Source organism: Chelonoidis abingdonii, chromosome 11 (assembly GCF_003597395.2).
Source record: "Chelonoidis abingdonii isolate Lonesome George chromosome 11, CheloAbing_2.0, whole genome shotgun sequence".
Classification (NCBI taxonomy): Eukaryota; Metazoa; Chordata; order Testudines; family Testudinidae; genus Chelonoidis; species Chelonoidis abingdonii.
Window position 1 is genome coordinate 40411848 of NC_133779.1, and position 19085 is coordinate 40430932.

Sequence of the window (19085 nt, forward strand, 5' to 3'; positions counted from 1 at the left end):
GGGTGTCACTGCACTGGGGGGTCAATCTGTAGGTAGCAGTGGGAGTGTCACTGCATTCATTGCACTGGGGGGGCCAATCCATAGATAGCACTGGGGGTCACTGCACGCACTGCACTCAAGGAGGAATGTTAATCCATAGGTAGCAGTGGGGGTGTCACTGCATTCATTGCACTGGGGGGGTCAATCCATAGATAGCACTGGGGGTCACTGCATGCACTGAGGGAGTTAATCTATAGATAGCAGTTGGGGTGTCACTACACTGCATTTAGAATGGGTCAGCAGACAGGCTCAGTGTGCAGTGGGGGTTGCTGCACTGAGGGGGAGGGCACCTTGCTGCTATGGGGCTACTGGGGACACACTGCACTGGTGACAGGAGGTAGCTCACTGCGCACTGGAGGAATGGCTGCTCACCATGCACATTGCATTACTGGGAGACTCCCCCCCTGGGGGAAGGGGAAGGGATGTGCAGCACTGGGGAGGGGAGGGCTTCCTGTACTAACTATCTAGCAAGTTTGTCCCCTGCCACTGACTCTAATGGCTGTTACTCCCTGGCTTCCACTCAACCCCTATGGAGACACAGCCAAATAATACAGGCCTATGGTGCTTGTGTGGGTGTGCGTCTGCCAGCTGCTCTGCCCATCCTTCTGTCACAAAGCAGCGCTAATAAAACATATGGTGGAGCAGTAGCCAGGCATTGAGGATCCTTCACTGCTTGGTGGCTTGCTTCTGGTCACATTGCCTGAGCTTGTGTCATTTGGGTAGACTCACCTTTTTGGCCAGAGCTTGTTTCTTTGTATGTCTTCAGGTACCTAAGATGCTTTGGAGGATATAGAAATAAGCAGTGGTAACCTTGCACTCATTACAGCTCTGAGCCTGCCTGCTGGTATGAGCCAAAGCATACAATAGAGTGTAGCCGAATGCTATTTATACGATACTTTACATGAACATGTGCAAAAATATCTGATACCTTTTTGCAAATTATACCTAATAGTCATTGCAATTCCAGTGTAAAGCAATTAATTATACTTGTATTATGCTTATCAAGAAATGAACGGGTTGTATCATGGTAATTCGTGGTTATTTCGCACCTTGGTGTGTTTTAAGAGGTGGTAATAATGCTTTTCATCAGTAGATCACAAAGCAGATCTGTATCATTTCCATTTTATAGATGGAGAAACTGAGGCACAGAGAGAGGAAGTTGTTCCTGCAGAGGGGGATTAAGTCTCTCTAAAGTGTGGGGAGCAAAAGGCTGCTCTGATGATTGTATGGTAGAAATGAGAGGATTCAAAAGCCCCTGTATCTTGCTGAAAACAACCAGCTAGCTAATCTCAGAATGCAAGGAAATATGTCTGGACTTGTTAGTAGAAGCCTGAGGTTTGTCTGACTATAACAAAGGGCGGAGCCTTTGCCTTCTCACTGAAAATAGGGCCTCCGGGTTAAACAAGTAATCAGGAGAAACGGAAGCATAAGGCTACAATGCAGAGGAAAGCTATCCGAAGGGGGCACACCCCACCAGGTCTGCCTCTGGAAAGCCAGCAGCCAGAGGCAACAGGAAGCTTGTGACAAGTGAAGGCTACTGATAAAGTAGTAGATGTTCCTTGTGTGCATTGTTTTGAGAGTCAGGAGTTTGTTGCAAAACTTGTAACAATCTTGAATTACTTGTGAATTACAAGTATATTTTTCCCCACTCGAAGAGTGAGAAGAGAAGGTGTGCATCAGCAGGCGTTTTAGTGACAAACAAATTATTGTTATAAACTGCTGCCAAAACCTTCCTCTTCAAAAAGTGCATTTTACTGTAAGAATCACTTTCTACCCCTCTCCTCAAGGAAAAAACAATCCAAGGGAGAAAAACCTGACCCAAATCAATTAAAGAAAAACAAACAAGTAAATTTAATACAATTTAAAGTATGTTTAACGTGGTTCCGATGCAGAGTTTATCCTGAAATGGGAAACATCCATAGATTCAATGAAGTCCAGTAGGGACTTTGCAAGTGCTAATAGATTTTATGTGGCAGGTGCTCGGATACCTGGCTAGGGGCAGAAACACAAAACCCTAAAAGAGATTAAAAAAAGTAAAAGATTGTTACAAAAATGACATTTGTCAGGTGATTACATCTTCTAGGGAATACCAGTCCCTAACTAGCATGTCTGTAGATTTTTGGGAATAAGGAGAGATTCTTGTCAGCAGTAACCTCAGTTGAAAGATGCATCTTTCGACATTGAAGTTATGTATCTTCTGGCACACCCACTCACGTCAGATGATAGACTTCCAATCAATTACAAGTCTACAGTATTGTTATCTGATACTCACATAGTGGAATGACTGTTGTAGAAACTTTAAAAGGACATTGTCCCTGCCCCGAAGAGCTGAGTCTCATGTTGAATGGTCCCTGACTAGTCATGCTGTGTGACTATCCCACATGGGTAGAGTGTAACTTGGTGTCCTGTTGTACATCTGAAGGGTTGTGGAAGCACTGCTGAAACAGGGTGCGGATCCTAACCTGGTTCTGCCAGAGGGAATTGCAGCGATCCACCTGGCTGCTGGCAAAGAAAGGGAAAGCGGGGTTCGTTGTCTGAAGCTGATTCTCCAGTATGGTGGAAACCCAAATGCCAGGTAATCGGGAAGCTTTTTGATTTGGGGAGAAGGGGGTGGGTTTTAGTTAGCTGATGAAGCCCATTTAATACTTTGTGCATTTCAGACATTAATGAATTATCCTTCTCCCTTTCCAGTGCAAAGCAACATCTTTGTTGTTCAGATAGAAAAACTGAGAGGTGAAGTAACTTGCCCAAGGTCCCACACTAAACTATTGGCAAAGCTGAGGATAGAACCCAGGAGTCCTGACCCCTACTTTTGTGCTGTAATAATTGGGAAATCTCCCCCAAACTGTGATCTTGAATAAGTTAACATCTGCCTTTCCTTGTGTATGCCTGAAAATAACTTGGAAGCACAAAATGAAAGACTTTCTGTTTGGTGGATTATCACAGTGCGCTGATGTACGAGAGACTCTTGCTCAAGGGTCTCTCTGGGAGTGTTGAAACTGACAACTGGACACAGATGTGTTCAGTGTGAATTGTGTGGCTTTTTTTCTCACCTGCTGAAAAGGCAGGACAATCAGGGAGGTATGTAGTCTCTGCTCCAGCCCAGTGTGGAAAATGTGTGAGATCCAAGTATGCTGTGTCCTGTTGAATCACACTTGAACTGAAAGATGCTGGAATGACTTTTTGCCTTTTTTGCACAGCTGAAAAGATGAGATGCATGTGAAGTTTGATCAGAGAGGAATAGTTGTAAATTGTAAACTTGTGAGAAGTGTTACTATTTCAACCAGGGGATTGTGAGCCAATGTTCAGAATTGCATTCAGTATGATAACATGTCTCCGGGATTTGCCTGCCACAGAATTGCTGTTTAAATCACCCTCTTAAATGTTAAATGTTTGTCACTCTTTTAGAAGTTGCATATGCAAAGACAGACAAAATATGGAACTTGGATCTCGTATAAAACAGTAATAAACTTCCCCTGAATTATGTGTTTCTTGGAAAGCTTGCAATAATACGAACTGCCACAAACCTTTTTATGGTCTATATCATGACAGGTTGTGCAAGTAGTATATGTAACCCTTCTGCAAGATGGAGTCAGCAGTAACAAGTGCCAGGTTCAATATCCCGGGGCCCCTCTTAACAATATAACACAGAACCGGCTTGAGTCCCCACCTAGTAATCAGTGATTTCTAACCCAACACCGACCAAAATTGATCACTTTGGCAATACAGCTCTGTCTGCTGGATACCTAGGCAGAGTAGAGGTGTTCATGTAAATACCATCTGGTCCTGAAGCCTTTTCCCCCCACCAGCTCATCACTAGCTGGCAGCAGAGAGCTCATTCAGACCTTGCTTACAAATAAAAAGAAAAACATTTGTATGTCTTCTCATGTTGATATACCAATATTTAGTGTGGTTGCAGTCCATTCCTCCACTAGAATCAATCATACATTTGACAAGAGAGTACTAAATGAAATGTCTCTTCCTTTGTCAAATAAGATTGGAAGTAGTTGCAAAATGGTATGTGCCAAAATATACACCAATCAGTGGGTGTTCCTCACTATACTGTATCATCATCTCCTGCTTCCTTTGTTGCGTTTTAATAGACACACAATGGCATTTAAAGAATTTTTTTCCTTAAGGCACATAAAGGTATTGGAATATAAACCTGGGTACTGTGTATTTCAGGTCAGTAGAGGAACTCACACCATTGCATGTAGCAGCTTCTTGGGGATGTTACAAATGCTTGAAGCTCCTACTGCGGAATGGAGGGGACCCAAATCTCGAAGACCAGGTTCGTATAATTATGATTTCAGTGTTGTCATCCCCAAGGTCTTGCTAACTAACTTAGGGACAGGCATTTCTTAGAGGTATGATGGATTCTCTCATTTTATCTAGTCTTCTAGACTGGCTCTTTCTAACTGATACGCTCTAGCTCAACTTAAACTTGTGGGCTTGATGCAAGACTTGCTGGGTGATGTTCTGTGGCCTGGGTTATGTCAGAGGTCAGACTAGATAATCATAGTGGTCCCTTCTAGCCTTAAGATCTATGAATCTATAACCAGTGAGGGACCTTGAATGAACAGCCATGTCTCCTTATACTCCTGAGCAGAGATTACTGCCTGTGCTGAACTGACTGGTGATTTTATGATGTGGGTGAATGTCTTTAAGGGATTAGAGGCCGCTAGATTTGTTCCATTTGTCACGTTGAGCAAGAGCGGAAATATTAAAGTATTAAATTGTCTGTGGCCCTGAGCACTTGTCATTAAAGCTTATAATTAACTGCCAGTTCAGTACAAGGCACAAATAAAGGCATGGTCCCTGCCCTGAGGAGTTGACCTCTCATGGCTGTGTTCGCAACAGGAGGACTCACCTATATTCATTCACCCCATGGTGAGCCTTTTGCTTCACCTGGGTACAGTATTCTTCTACACCTCCATTCCTGTTGTGTTGCTGTGTGCTGTTAAACAGCTGCCACGTTCCACCTCAGAGGTGGCTGCATTTCTGTAATGAATGAAGAGATTCCTCCATTAGTAAAGTGCTTTGGTGTGATCAGCACTATTTAAATACAGCTTCTCCTTATTCCACTAGAACCCTTTGCTGTTTAGCTTGAGACCCTTTGTCTCTGGAAACTACGTACATCACCTGCATAATTGCAATCTTCTTCCAGCCTAAGGTTGGCAGAGCTCCAAATGTGGCTTTCCAGCTGAGTAGTGCAGCATGGTCCCACCTTTATGCTTGGGTAGTTCCCAGCAGAGTGTTTCCCCGTGAGAAGCAGAGCATGATAAATGGTTTGTGTTTAATACATTTAATAGTAAAATGTGGGGGGGTTGTGCCTTTACTCTTCAGGATGGAAACAGAGCAATCGACTTAGCCTTGGAACAGGGAAACAAGATGTGTGTACAAATCCTGCAGGGCTTCCAGCATGCTTGGCTCCCAGAGAAGGCCGATGGAGCACATAAGCACACATGTAAGTGCAGTAAGCGTTTCTGAATGAGTGCTGGGCTGGTGCTTCTGAACTGTGAATGCCCTCATTTGTAAGGGCTTCCGCTGCCACGGGAGAATCACCCGTCTGTTCGCAAACTTCCTCCCACACGCCGTCTGTCTCAGCCCTGACCTGGAGGGACCATCTCCATGGCGCTGGGAGGGTACTGTAAGTCTGTGGCCCTTCAGTCTTTGGTCTCTCTGCTGACCTAGCAAGGTACTGAACAACAAACAGCAAGAGTCCTCATCTGTTCGTTGCCTGATACAACCTAGAAATGAAGGGCTCTTGATCCCTCTGTCCCCTGACCCAATCCCATAAACTGTTCTCAAGCATTTTCACTTATCTGCAGTCTAGAAAAGGCAAAGCAAACTGGATTAATGCTCCATATTGCTGCGATAATAACAATACCCAGCTCATATGTAACACTCTTCATCCGTCGATCTTACAGATGGGGAAACTGAGACACAGGGAGGAGAAATGACTTGACCAAGGTCACCTAGCAGGCCAGTGGCTGGGAACAGAACCTAAGCTTCCTAAGCCCCGATTCTGTGCGCTGTCCACAAGGCCACACTGCCTCGTTTTGATTTGTACTTTGCTTTTATTTGATCTCAAAGCACTTTAAAAACGAAGCCTGACAGCATGCTATGAGGTGCTCCCCACGTTACACGTGAGTGAACTGAGACAGACGGTGAAGTGACTCTTTCAAGGTCACACACGGAGTCAGTGACAGAGCAAGGAATAGTTTCTAGGAATGCTGGTGCCCGACTGTCTGCTTTACCAGCGAGGTGGTACTGCAGATGAACTGCTGTGTGTGTTTCCTTAGCATGGTTTGTAAGACACAAAGATACATTGATGTTTGCTGTTTTAATATAATGAACACTGAGTAGTGAGCGTGTCACTCTGTCTTGTACAGTCTGCCACGAAGGCTTGAGAAACGCTGAGAGCTTCCTTTCCGTTCTGACTGACGACTGCACAGAAACTGATATCATCTCAAGACTTTCTGAAGCGTGGGATGATCCTGGACCGCTTAGCAGCACCCAAAAGTGTCTGCCGGACGGGAGTCCCAGTAATGCAGGGCTGGGTGTCACCTTTAACAACGCAGCAGCTGCTGATGCAAGTGGCCAACTGAGTTGTGTCCCAGGGAATCTCCAGGACCATCCATGCTGTTCAGTGCCTCCATCCACGTTGGCCTTTTGTGCCTATTCGCACCCGGGGCGTTCCCAGGGACCTGCCACTTTGTCTGACAATGGTCCATGCAGCCGTCGTGGCCTACCTCAGCCAGTGCTGTCCAGCACTTGGCTTTCAGCCAGTAATGACCCTCGAGAGCTAACTTCAAGTCTGACTACAACATCGGGCTTTCCTGGGGATGAAACTTCTGCTTCTCCTTCGTCAGAGACAGACGATAGTTTGACACCACCTGGCCCTGGCTATGAAGACACAACAGACAGTGGTCACGGTCTATCTTCCCAGCCAGTGCCTTGCCAGGATGAATCCATTTCAAAGGAGTCTGTGATCTTCTCTCAATCACAGCGTTGCAGCATGAGCCATGCAGCGTGGGCACGGAGAAGTGTCAGTTTCTGTGAGTCCCCTAAAATTTTCCCCCTCCGTAACAATGGGAACTGGAAGGAAAGGCCTTCTGGGCCACACTGCAACCCCAGAGTTAGTGCTGCCAATGGGACTCTGGGCCTGTCCCTGCTCAGGGACTTCCTCGATCTCGAAATGTTAGGGAAGGTGAATGGCCAGGAAGGATTGGATGTCACATCCCCAGACCACGTGTACTTGTTCTGTCGGGCCAACTCCACAGCCATTTGTGACTTGGAAAAGACAGTGATGGATCCAACATTCCTGGCCAGAACACATGAAAATTCAGACTCTCCCTTCGCTACTGGACAGGTGCTTAGCAGAAGCTCTGAGAGCGGCAGCAGCCAATATAGCAGCTGTGACAGCGACTGTTACGTTAGCGCCGCAGACGCTTCTGACCACAGTGAGCCGAAGAAATGCTTGGAAGGGAACGAGGGCTGTACCAGTGGAGATACACAATGCTGCAGCTCTTTGTGTGCCGGAGACAGAAGTGCTGATTCCAACAGCGCTGGCAGCAAAGATGGGAGTTCACGAGTGCACTTAGGCAAAGGGTTGATGGTCAGCACCGCAGGGCAGAGCTGTGAGAAGCTGGTAGAAATGCCATCTGCAGGGGAAGCAGTTATGCAGCACGTGCCGCCCTCCAGGTCACAGAACACAGAGATGGCAGGAAGAAGGCATTTATATGCTAGTTCTGAAGCATCCCATATTAGCAGGGATGATTCTGGTTTGACCTCCGCTGGGAAGCCAGCTTCAGAGCTGTGTACCTGCAGCACTGCACATAAATCTCTCAAAGACACGGGGGTATCAAGCCCTTCCCAAGAGTTACAGGTTGAGTGTGTCTCTCACAAGCAGAATGACAGAGGCTCAAGCATCTTGTCGACTCAGGAACCACATCAGTTGACCCCAGCTGATGATGTGGTTGAGGCAGCTGGTCCTCGGGAAGCTTCCGCCTCTGTGAACTACAGGCAAATTATTGCAGACTGGAAACTGCAGGGTAAATTGAAGAGGATGCTGATCTCCATGGACAACAGTCTGTCTGCAAGGACAGGACTGACCAGTAGCCAGTGGGTATCAAGAAAAGCCGATATTCAGGAATGGGATCTCTCTGCAAATGGGTCCGACCCAGAGATGCCGGACACGGTGCTGCTAGGTGGGGCCACGAGTGGGACGCCAAGTGGGGACGTGGAAGAGAATAACACAGAGGAAGAAATAAATGGCAACCCATTCAGAGGGAGATCGGTAAAGCCTGCCAGTCTGAGCAGTGAAGCTGACACCTTGGTGATCCAGCACCTTGCCAGTCCCGCTGACGGTTCTGGAGAAGACGAGTTCTCTCACTTGAACGAGAAACAGAAGGTGTTTCCCACATCTTCAGATGTTTCCCCACTGCTTCAGATGCGCCCCAGGCCCTGCCACGTCACTCCCAGAACAAAGAGCCGCTTGACCTCTGCGGCGCGTGACAGCAGCTCCTCCTCATCACTCTTTGAGGAGACACTGGAGATGCCAAGGCGGCCCAGGAGAATTAGGAGCCCTCCAGGGATGCGTTGGATGCCAGTTGGCCCTGTTGCCTGTCCTGAAGGTAATACCGCAAGAGTGAGCTGGGTCGCTCAGGAGGGTGAAAATGCATCTTGTTGGGAAGCAGAAGAGACTAATGACCTGGACGATACTGAAATAATCCCAAAAGCCACCAGCCACTCGGGGTCCTCTGCTGGTCATAGCAGCTACCCAGATGCCAGCCCCACAGTGCTGCTAGACTCTGACGGGGGCACTGATGAGCAGTCCTTTTCTGGTAACAAGGGGAAAGCCGAGCCAGGTGCTGCCTGCCACCCTGGCCTCCCTCCCTGCCTCCCAAGCTTCGATACAGACAACCCCCCGTCAGACAGGATGTGGCTGACGGAGGATGGGGAGAGTGACTGCACAGACCCAACACAGCAGGTTGCTCTCACCAGGCCCCTTGATGCAACAGCCTTCTCCCAGGCTGAGTCAGATGCTGCGAATGAGGAATGTGGGAGTGTGTTGCCCAGCGCGTGCCCGCAAGAGGAGCGCTGTCAGCCTCAGCTGGATGCCAAGAGGCAGCCTGGTGGCTCCAGGGTTAGTTTCAGTCGGCTGTCCTCCAGGAGGCCTTCTCAGGCAACGTCTGCCACCGATCACCCTTCGGGGAGGCTGAGCCCCGTGCCGGACTCGTGCAGCCAGGACGTTCCCCTCTCGCCCGGCGGCCGGCCTGTGAATGTCAGCGCCTGTGAGCCAGTGGAATATCTCTATATGGACGAGGAGGAAGGGTACGCGCTGATCGAGCGTCATGTCCCGTGCACAGACAATGCATCTGTACTCACAGACACTACGAGCTCTGATGACACTATTGTTTATGACTGGAGAGCCTACCAGAGTAAACTGGCGGAGCAGGAGAGCAAGGAGAACCAGCCCCTACAGTGCAAGTCACCAATGGCAACCTCCAAGCTACATCTCCTCTCTGATGAAGCCCTCATTAGGAAGCTGAGAAACTTGGGCGCAAACCCAGGGCCCATTACAAGTCTAACGAGGAAGTTCTACTTGCAGCTGCTCGACAAACTGCTGAAGGACCCAAACACCCAGGCCAGGAAGAGGTCTGTAGGTAAGCAGTTTCTTTCAGGGAACAGGGGGGTGTGGAGCTTCTCGCTAAGCTGTTCTGTCAGAGACGGAGCATTTAGGCCAAGTCAGCATGGAAAAGCTGCATCTGTTTAAATTGATTTAGTTAAACTCATGCAAAGTTCTGCTCCAATTTAAACTGGGTGTATTTGGTTTAGCTAATGAGGATTAGGAACCTGAAAAAAGCCCCTCGCCAACTGAAATCAGTGTCAACACAGGGGTTTGCACTGATTTTACTAAATCAGTTTAAACAAGTGCAGCTTTCCTGTGTGGACAAGGTCTGCAGCATTAATATTTTAAGAGATTTTTTCTGTTCCTGCTTTTCCAGTCCTGGGGCCTGATCTTGTCTACATACAAACTTGCACTGAGTTTGTTAAACCAGTTCAGACCACAGTGTGGATGCTATAATCTTGGTTTAGCTTAAATCTGTTCCTAATAGACTTAGGGCTTGTTTACGCTTGAAATGCTACAGTGGAAGTATAGTGCTTCCGTGTAGATGCTACCTGTGCTGATGGAGGGCACAGCTAATCCTCCTCCCTGAGAGGCAGGAGCTAGATCGATGGAAGAATTCCTAGCGCTGTCTTCACGGGGCACAGCTCAGTGTAACTATGTCACTCGGAGGGGGGAGGGAGGGTTATTTTTCACACCCCTGAGCAGCATGGCTGGATCAGCCAAACTTCCTGTGTAGACCAGGCCTCAGTCTGCTTTACCCTGAAGTAAAGTCTCACGTGACCTTTGTCACCAGTTTAACAAAATCAGTTTAAACTCTCACCTCAAATGAAACCAGTGCAGCTCTCGTGTACAGAGGTTTCTTTAAAGATGCATTTGCCCCCAAAGAAAGCGACCACTTACATGACCCCTTTGCTCCCCTCCGCCATGCCAACCCCCTGGGTTTGGTCCATGTGCTCTCTTCCGTTAAAAGCATCACTGCTAGAGGAATCATTCCTTGGCAGCATCAGAAAGCACTTGCTCCCCCTTCCTCCGTGGGTCCCTTCCAGGCGTTGCGTTGTTCTGTTACCAAGCCTGGGCTCTACTCTGAGGCCCTAAACGCTCCCAGTTCACTGTAGTGACCTCCTTGCAGCCTGCAGCACCTAGTTGGATACTCAGAGCCAGGGAATTAAGTGGCATAAAACCCAGTTGGAGCTGACTGCTGCTGAGGCAGTTTGGAATGGCCGGATTCCTTTGTAGCTTTGCCCCCGCTGTGATGTGGTGACGGTCACTGAAAGGCCTAGTAAAGGCTGGTGATCTAAAGGCCGAGAGGAAGGTAATGGGTGTAAGGAAACACAAACCTGAGAGCCCAGATCCGGAGTGTACGAACCTGGTAACCTACAGCCCAAAGTCCTGCAGTCACTAGATTTCTGCTGTGGCGGTGTCTCTTGGGAAGAGGTGATAGCTGCGTGCTCCCTGGCACGTGCACATTACTCCACGTTGCCTAGCCATCTCTGGCCCACCTTGCCCTGTCTAATCCAGCTGTATGTTCTCTCTCTCTCTCCCCCTCCCCCCTTTCTGGGGGGTGGAGGGAAACGGGCTGCTTCTTGCACTGGCACAGGACACAGCCCTGAGCTGGCCTCTGTACTAGAGACCTTTCAGATCCCAGACTGCAAGGACGACGAAATGGCTCTCTCCAGACAGTTTGACCAGCCCGACAAGAACAGGAAGTGGAGGGAGGGCGTGCTCAAGTCCAGCTTTAACTATCTGCTGTTGGACCCCAGGTATGGCCTCTCTCCCCGCACCGTGTCTCCACAGGGCGGCTTTTGCCGTCTCTCTGAACTCTTCCCCCTTAGGGACAAGGTTTGCAAGTCCCGCATCTGACCTGCTGTAAAGCTGCCATGTCCTGGGGGAAGTCCACCAGGAGAACTTTCTCTTCGAGCCTCCTGCTCCAATGGCAAGAGTGACTCTGCTCTCCTGTTCCCGCAGGACCTATGCAGGGCGGTGGTGGGTGAGTGGGTTATGCTGTGTTTATACCACTGGCCAAGCTTTTCAGGAGCGACTGGTGATTTTTGGGTGCGCAACTTGAGACACCTTAAAAGAGCCTGAGCTACTAACAATACATAGAGACTAGCTGGGGCCCCAGCGGAGCGCTGCGCTGCTGAGCCGGAGACTTGGGGCATGTGGAAAGAATGGCAAATGAGACCAAACCCTTCCACGCTCAGCGTTGCCTCCTCCTGCAGGGTGACTCAGAACTTACCTTTCCGCTGCCACCGCCTGAGCCAGGCTGACTGCTTTAGGACATTCATCAGTGCCGTCTTCTACGTGGGCAAAGGGAAACGCTCCCGACCCTACAGCCACCTCTACCAGGCCTTAACTCACTACAAAGGTGGAAAGAAGCAGGTAACTGGGCAGGGGAGTCCTAAAACAAACTGCCACTAGGTGGCAATAGGCCCTAAGCGAGACTTTTCTGCTCTGCCCGAGGTTTAAAACCACTTTAACACAAGCTCTGTCCAGATCATGAGATCAGCGGGAAGCTGGAGCTCCCTGATTTACACCGGCCCAAAGCTGTTTAGTCCCCTTTGGAAAGGGGTGTGGGGTTGCATGCCTCAGGAGAGTCCTTTAACTTCAAAGTTTGCCACTTTGACTCCTGCGCTGCCTGGGAGTGACAGGAAGCTGGTACCAGCTGATGGCTGGGTGCCGGGAGCAGGCCTGCTTTGTGGATGGACAGGGCTTCGGGCCTAAGGGCTGTTACCCAGCCCCGTTCACATTTGCACCACTTGTCACTGAGGGCCTGGGGAGATGCCATCCCCAGGAGAACGACCAGGAACCTGCCAGGGGACAGTGACCTGGCTGCTCCAGATCTGGCCGAGAACCAGTTGGAAGAATAAAATTGCTTGGGTTTAAATATCTCTGGGAACAGCCCACACCCAGTGTGTCTATCAGGATAACTCACCTGCTCCTATCAGTGGTTTTCAACCTGTGGTCCGCAGATCTCTGGGGGTCTGCAGACTGAGATTCCCAAAGGGGGCTGCACCTCCATTCAAAATTGTTTTTAGGGGTCCACAGATGAATGAAATTTGAAAACCACCGTGTTAGGAGGTTTGTAGTCACCACCGACTGTATGTCCCGCAGGCGTGCCCCAAAGTGCAGCACATCCTGGACATCTGGGCAGGCGGCCAGGGCGTGATCTCCGTGCACTGCTTCCAGAACGTCATTCCAGTGGAAGCTTACACGCGGGAGGCCTGCTTAGTGGATGCGATTGGTACGGCAGCAACAAGTACCATGATGGTTTTCTCCTCGGTTTACACGAGCGTCCTCCCTCCCCCCCAAGAGAGCCTTCAAAGACGTCCCTGATCTGGCCATTCCCTCCATAGCCCCCCGGGGATGTGGTTTAGAAGGGGAGAGGCTGGGCTCTGAGCCCACGAGTGGGAGCCCCAACTCTGAAACTGAATTTCTCTCCCTCCCATGAGCTTGAGGAAGTTTTCCCAGCTCTGTGCCTCAGTTTCCCCATCTGTAAAGGCAGAATGGCAATGATGACTTGCCTCCTACTGGGGTGAGCAGGGTTGGCTTGTTTTTAAAGCACTTTGAAGATGAAATATTTGTTCTTGGTTTCATGTGAAACTCAGCCTATTCCTGAGCTTCTAGCCATCCCATCCTCTGAGGTCCGTGTCTTGGGGGGCTAGCTTGAACGTTCTCTGCCCTATTCATGGTGGAAAGGTGGGGATGGGGCTGTCGCTGAGCTGAACTCACTCCTGATCCAAGCAGCTGTGACCTTGTTGCCCTCCGTGGAAACACACCACCTTTAGCAGCCTTCCCATGGGGACAGCCAGGGCGAAGTTTCCCGTGGCTGGCACAAGATGAGGGTGATTCTGCTGAGGGATTGGGGGTGGGGATCACGCTGTGTGCTCCCCTGCTAGTGGAACCCTCTGACCACCCCTCTAGTGAGCGTGCTTCCCCTTCCAGGGTTAAAGATGCTCACCAATCAGAAGAAGGGGAATTACTACGGTGTGGTGGCGAGCTGGCCCATGAAACGTCGCCGGTGCCTGGGGATTCACATGCTGCACAGGGCCATGCAGATCTTCCTGGCGGAAGGGGAACGGCAGCTGCGTCCGGCAGACATCCAGATTGGGCAGTGAGGCTGCTCCTGCCAACCATCCTCTCGCCTGGCTGGCGGCTGCAGCTCTAATTAGAGGCTGCGTATGGTGAGCCAGGGCAGTGTACGGCTCGCAGGGGGCGCTGAGATAACGGAGCCCTTAGCTAGACAGGGGCTTGGAGTCATTCACCAGCAGCAGCAGGGCTGAAACTCGCTGCTCGAGGAAAGGGCGGATCCAAGCTGCTGCGAAACTGAAGCCTGCTCCTCTCCCTAGAGAAGGGGGAGCATTAAATTGCACTTAGCCAACTGGTCGTGGAAGGTGCCTCCTGCCTGCCGGAGGCAGGATTTTTAATCACTGAAAAGTGAATTAAATTTGTCTTTTATCTCACTGCTCTGAGGTTTGGCAGGAGGCTCAAGAGAAGTCAGGCACAGAGAATTCCTGTGGGTTTTACAGTGTTTGTAGCAAGCGGACTCATTCCCTAGTGTTACATGCTGACTGGCCTGCAAGGGGCACGGGAGTTTTAAACAGACTGTTAATGGCTGCTCATGTTCTTGATTCTGTCTGTGGAATTGGGCATGGAGAAAGCTCTGCTGGAGAGGGCACGTGGGGAGCACGACCTTTTACACACTGCTAGTTTCTGTGCTGCTTTAAGGTTTGTATTTTTTTATTAGTCTTTCCAAAAGAGGAAAGGGTTTTTTAAAAAATAAATCACTGTGGATGGCTCTTAGCATAGAAGTAGCAGCTTTTCTGCCTGTCTGTCTGCAGGAATCTGAACTGTCTCTCGTCTCGGACCATCCCCTAGCCTCTGTTCTGCCTTGTGAAGCAAAGAGTGCAGGATCACTCCTCCCCTCCTGAAGCAGGGAGAGGTGTTGGGATTTCCTGTTCCTTCTCTCCCACATTTTAATCTCTTTGGTCCATTGTGCTGTAGCAACCTTCAGGCTAAGAGCTGATTTTCTCCCACCCCTCTGAACCGCTCTGGGCTGTTCTCAGCCCTAACTCTAACAGGCTCCTTGGAGAGCATTAAGACTCCTCCTGGCTTGTGAGACACTCTGCTCCCTTGCTCATACTTTAAAACCCAGTGGGACTCTCCTTGTGACCAGCAGTGACAGAGCGGCAGTGACAGACTCTGGCCTATGTCTGAGCACAGAGCAGACTCTGCCCCAGGGCTGCAGGAGCCCATCACTGTGTAATAAAGTCATGGGTGCTGAGAATAGAATCGCTCTTTACTGTATGAAATGGCACACTCACAGGTTAGGGTTTCATCTTTACAGAGTGGATTACAGTGCACAACTTTCCTTTTGCTTCAGCACAAGCAGGGTCAGGTACAAGCGGCACAGACTCTGGAATTCATGGCAACAGACACTTAAAAGAACGTGTGCCACAGCAGGGCACAGTAACAGTCACCTCAACACAGCGGCAAGGTCAACCTGTGTTTCCAAGTACAAATCAGGAGGCCGGGGGAAGCCTCTCTTGGGGCCCAGCTGTAGGGAGGGACTGTTCATGGTCAAATCAGCCAGCCTGGCAGACCAGTGCCAGCAGCAGGCTTCCGTCTGCAGGGCCACAGCCTGCCTGGTGCTGGTGGTTAGAGACAGTTCTCTGGGAAGCTCACCCTTGCACCTAGCGGGAGAAAACCTAAACCAAAGCACTGGCCTTTTCTCCCTCCCTCCTCACTGGAGAACAGCTCCCCCCCGCCCATCAGTGGGGCTAGTCGAACACACCCTGCTCTAATGGTGAGGGGAACGGGGGGGACAGGGCTGCACCCAGGTGACCCACATCCTCTTCACCCTACACCTCAGGCAGCCCCTAGTGCTAAGGTGGTGGTGTTTGGAGTGGGTAGCATGTTATACCCACTGGTGTCAGGGAGGAGGAATTGGGTGCAGGGCTGTTTGCTTTGCCATGGTCAATAGCTGCCCACTGCTGCCCCTGTGTTGGGGGGTGGGAGGGAGACACATCTGTCTACTGCAGTAAGCAGAGGTTTCTTTGAGCTACAGTGACTGTTCTCCTGTGCCTGGCTGGTGCTGCAGGCTGCACTCAGCACAGGGTCTAGTGCAAACCCACTCCTGGCACTGGGGTTGTTACTGCACATTCCTCATTCCGGGGTGTGTCTGACAGATCCTTCCGTGTTAGCGTTTCCAGACCCCATGAGAACAATGAACTAGAGCCAGGAGCCGGTCTGCCATTTTGTCCTTCCTCCTCGGAAGCTGCTATGTCGTTTTCCTGCTCCTTGGGCCCAGGGCTGGCTGAGTTGCTGCTTCTCTCTGAGATGCCCATGCAAATCCCCTGCAAAGAGAATCCGTTTGTAGTGTCCAGTGAGCCAGGGCTGTCTGACCCACAGCAGGATAATTTCACTGCCCACCGAAATGCAGCAGCTGTTTTATAGCATGCAGCAAAAGGCTGCACAACAGTTTCAATTGGAAACGGCAGGGTTAATTTTAAGCAGGCACAAAGTATACCCAGAGTGGGACTGGACCAGAGCACAGGTTAACATCCCCCTGCGCTGTCCCAAGGGGCTGGGGGATCTTTCCTGACCAGTTCTGCGTTTCATTCAAAAGCAAAGTGCCTCTGAGCCCCAGAGCAATAACTGCCTAGGATTCAGTTTGCAAAGGGAAGGTTATGACAGGTCTCTGCACATTTCTGCAGCTGGTCTGAAAGAAAACATGAGAAGGCTGAAGTGCTAGGTAGCATCCACTAAGAATTAAGGACACAAAGGATAATAGAGATGCTGTAACCTGGGGGTCGTCCAGCCATGTCACTGCTGATGAGGGTGTCTAGATGGCATTAGTCTAGAAATTCCTGCCTCCCCAAGTTAATAGCAGCCACTTGGTCACACAATTTACTGGAGGCAAAATCGACTGTGTAAATGGACCTGTAAGTCGTTAAAATTCTCATTATGAGACAAGCCAGCACGGAGAGCAGAGCACCGGACAGGGGCCAGTTCACCAAGTTCAACACGGCTGCATGGGTCAGGAGCACCCAGGCGTGACGCCCTTCAGTCAGTGATCAAAACCCACTGGTTCCCGTGGAGCCGCGGGCAGGGAGTCGGGTTGCTCTCGTATATAGTGGGTTGCCACACTCAGGCTTCCTCCCCACTAGAACCTGCTGTCTCAGGTGATGAGTTATGTTCTGGACGGGCCATCGCTAGGCTTTTGGCGGTTACTGTTGTCGTGTCAGAGGCCCTGGGGCTGTGCTCCCCGGGGACGAGCCAAGCTCAGCAGTGGCTTTTGTCTTGGCCCATGGCCACTGCAGTCCGTGGCAGGGCCAAGCGTGCCTGGAGCAGTGGTGCTGTCACACAGGTGGGTGCAGAAGCCCCTCTCATGGCCTGGCACTTTGGAAGCACCTCGGCCCTGGCTGCGCAGAAGAGCAGGGGGCTAGTGGCACTCAAGAGGCCCCCCAAGGTCCTTCCAGCAACTCGATCTGGCTCCAGCGGAGGATCGGCTCAACCTCTGTTCTCGGGGCAAAGATCTGCCCCACCCCACCCCATTCCATTCTCTGCAGAGTGCGGGAGCTCATTTTGTATCTCTTTGGTTTCGATGACAGAGCAGGGAAGGGAGATCCCTGAGCCCGGTATGGGCTCTGGTGGCCCAGGTGATGTCGCACAGGGTTGGCTGTGCAGCCATACACCCACGAAGTGCTGTTCCTCCTTCTCCACGCTGAATTATTGCCAGCTGACAGCCCATAAAGGGAGCCGACGGGAGGCCTGCACGGCTGTCCCAGCCAGGCCTCTGGCACATAGCAGCCCCCACCCATCCCGTCACTCCTAGTCGCTGAAAATGAGGGGTGGGGGAGACTCTGGGTCAGTCTGGCTTGCAGCTGGACACTGTTAAACGGGCCCCAGTTCCTGTGCACCCCGCAGTGGAATGGATGAAATGGTCGCTGCTGTCAGAGTGGAGGAGGGCTTCAGAACTCAACTTTCAACTCTTCATAGCCTCTGTTCTGCAGCAGACTCAGCCCCTCCCAGACAGTGCCTGCCCTGCTGCGGATTTGCCAGGCTTGAGGAAAAGCCACATGGACCAGGTCCAAGGGCTGTTTTTCCATAGTACTTGCAGCTATAGGAACGTGACTGATTGTCTTTCATTACTTACAGCGTTCCCCTCCCCACCCTAACCCTGGGCTACATTACTCGACACCCACCAGGTTTTGGTGCAAAAGGCGACACTAACGGGGCTGGACGGACAGTGTGTTAATGGCTAGAAGATGACGTGTCACGGCTCCCTCTCCACTTCGCATGCGGACGCACTCAGCTTCCGGCAGCGCTACCAAACTGTGTGCTCAGGAGCCGCTCAGCAGGCGAGGAAAATGCTCTGAGGCAGGGCCTGGCCACAGTGAAGGGAGCAGTTTGGAGTCGCAGTGCATTCGGATGCAGTGTCATTGACCTCCGGTCTGACTGATCAGGGGGCAGCTTCAGAATCAGTTCCCCAAGACCCTCCGGCCCCATCGGTTCACTGAAGGTTGTGTGGGGAAACAGGGTCGTAGTGTGGATGAAGCCAGGGGAAAGGTACCTAAAGCTCTGGTGGTTCAGGAGGTGGAAGGTGTGCCTTGGGGGTGCTGCGAAATAACAGGAGAGCCTGCTGCTGGACAGCTCGTCCTTTGCTGCGCTGCCCCCTCCTGTCAAGCAGATCTAGGGGCCCCGCCCCAAGGGAGGGCAGTTGGCAGGAGCTGCCCCTCTGTGCCAGAGCCAGGCATTAGGGCTGCTCTTCGGAGTCTGGCCCCACCAGTCACTATCCCACCGTGCTCTGCTACCAGCCAGACATGCGGTGACCAGTGCTCACTTCTCTGCCTCTTCTCGCCAGGACAAAAGCTGCACACCCTTCAGGTTGAGAGCTCCTTGGGACAGCTCTTGTGTTGGGCAGGGTCGAGCCCACCACTGGCCCTCCGGCAAGCAGCTCCAGCTGCCCGGGGCTGGCACACGTTCAGCCGAAGCAAAGCGGGGGATCTAGTTGCTAAGAGCTCCTGGGAAGATGCTGCCCCTCATGGCTTTGTCCAGGGGGCAGAGCCATCCTCGTCTCTTGGCTTCCCCCTTAAAGCCCCCCTTTGGTGACTGGGAGGTGGGATGCTCTGGGGAGCAGAGGAACCAGTCTGAGTCCCTCCCCACAGTCTGGCTTGTCCACCCCCTGCCCCAAATGGGGCCATTGCATGAGAGAAATTATACTACAAGAAAACAGGATGAAGATGCTCCAGCAGCAGCCGTGGCCTCCCAGGGCGTGCGCCCCTACTCCTGCCGCCAGGCTGCACACGCCAGCCCCTTGAAGCCATTGGGCGTAGCCGCCAGCCAGCCCAGCCTCCAATCCAGCTGTATCTAGGGAAGGAAACAGCTCCATATGTGGGGGGGGGGGGGA

General features: G+C 51.2%; 1 protein-coding gene across 1 annotated transcript; it reads left to right on the top strand.

Annotated features, from left to right (window-relative positions):
• Positions 1 to 4255: 4255 nt before the first annotated feature.
• ANKLE1 (ankyrin repeat and LEM domain containing 1) lies at positions 4256 to 19075 on the top strand. Its single transcript, XM_032804741.2, has 8 exons — positions 4256 to 4330; positions 5386 to 5506; positions 6435 to 9710; positions 11274 to 11436; positions 11896 to 12055; positions 12788 to 12917; positions 13619 to 15122; positions 15164 to 19075. The coding sequence occupies exons 2-7, from the start codon at positions 5431 to 5433 to the stop codon at positions 13789 to 13791; spliced, it is 3978 nt and encodes a 1325-aa protein (XP_032660632.2). The 5' UTR covers positions 4256 to 4330; positions 5386 to 5430; the 3' UTR covers positions 13792 to 15122; positions 15164 to 19075.
• Positions 19076 to 19085: the final 10 nt, after the last annotated feature.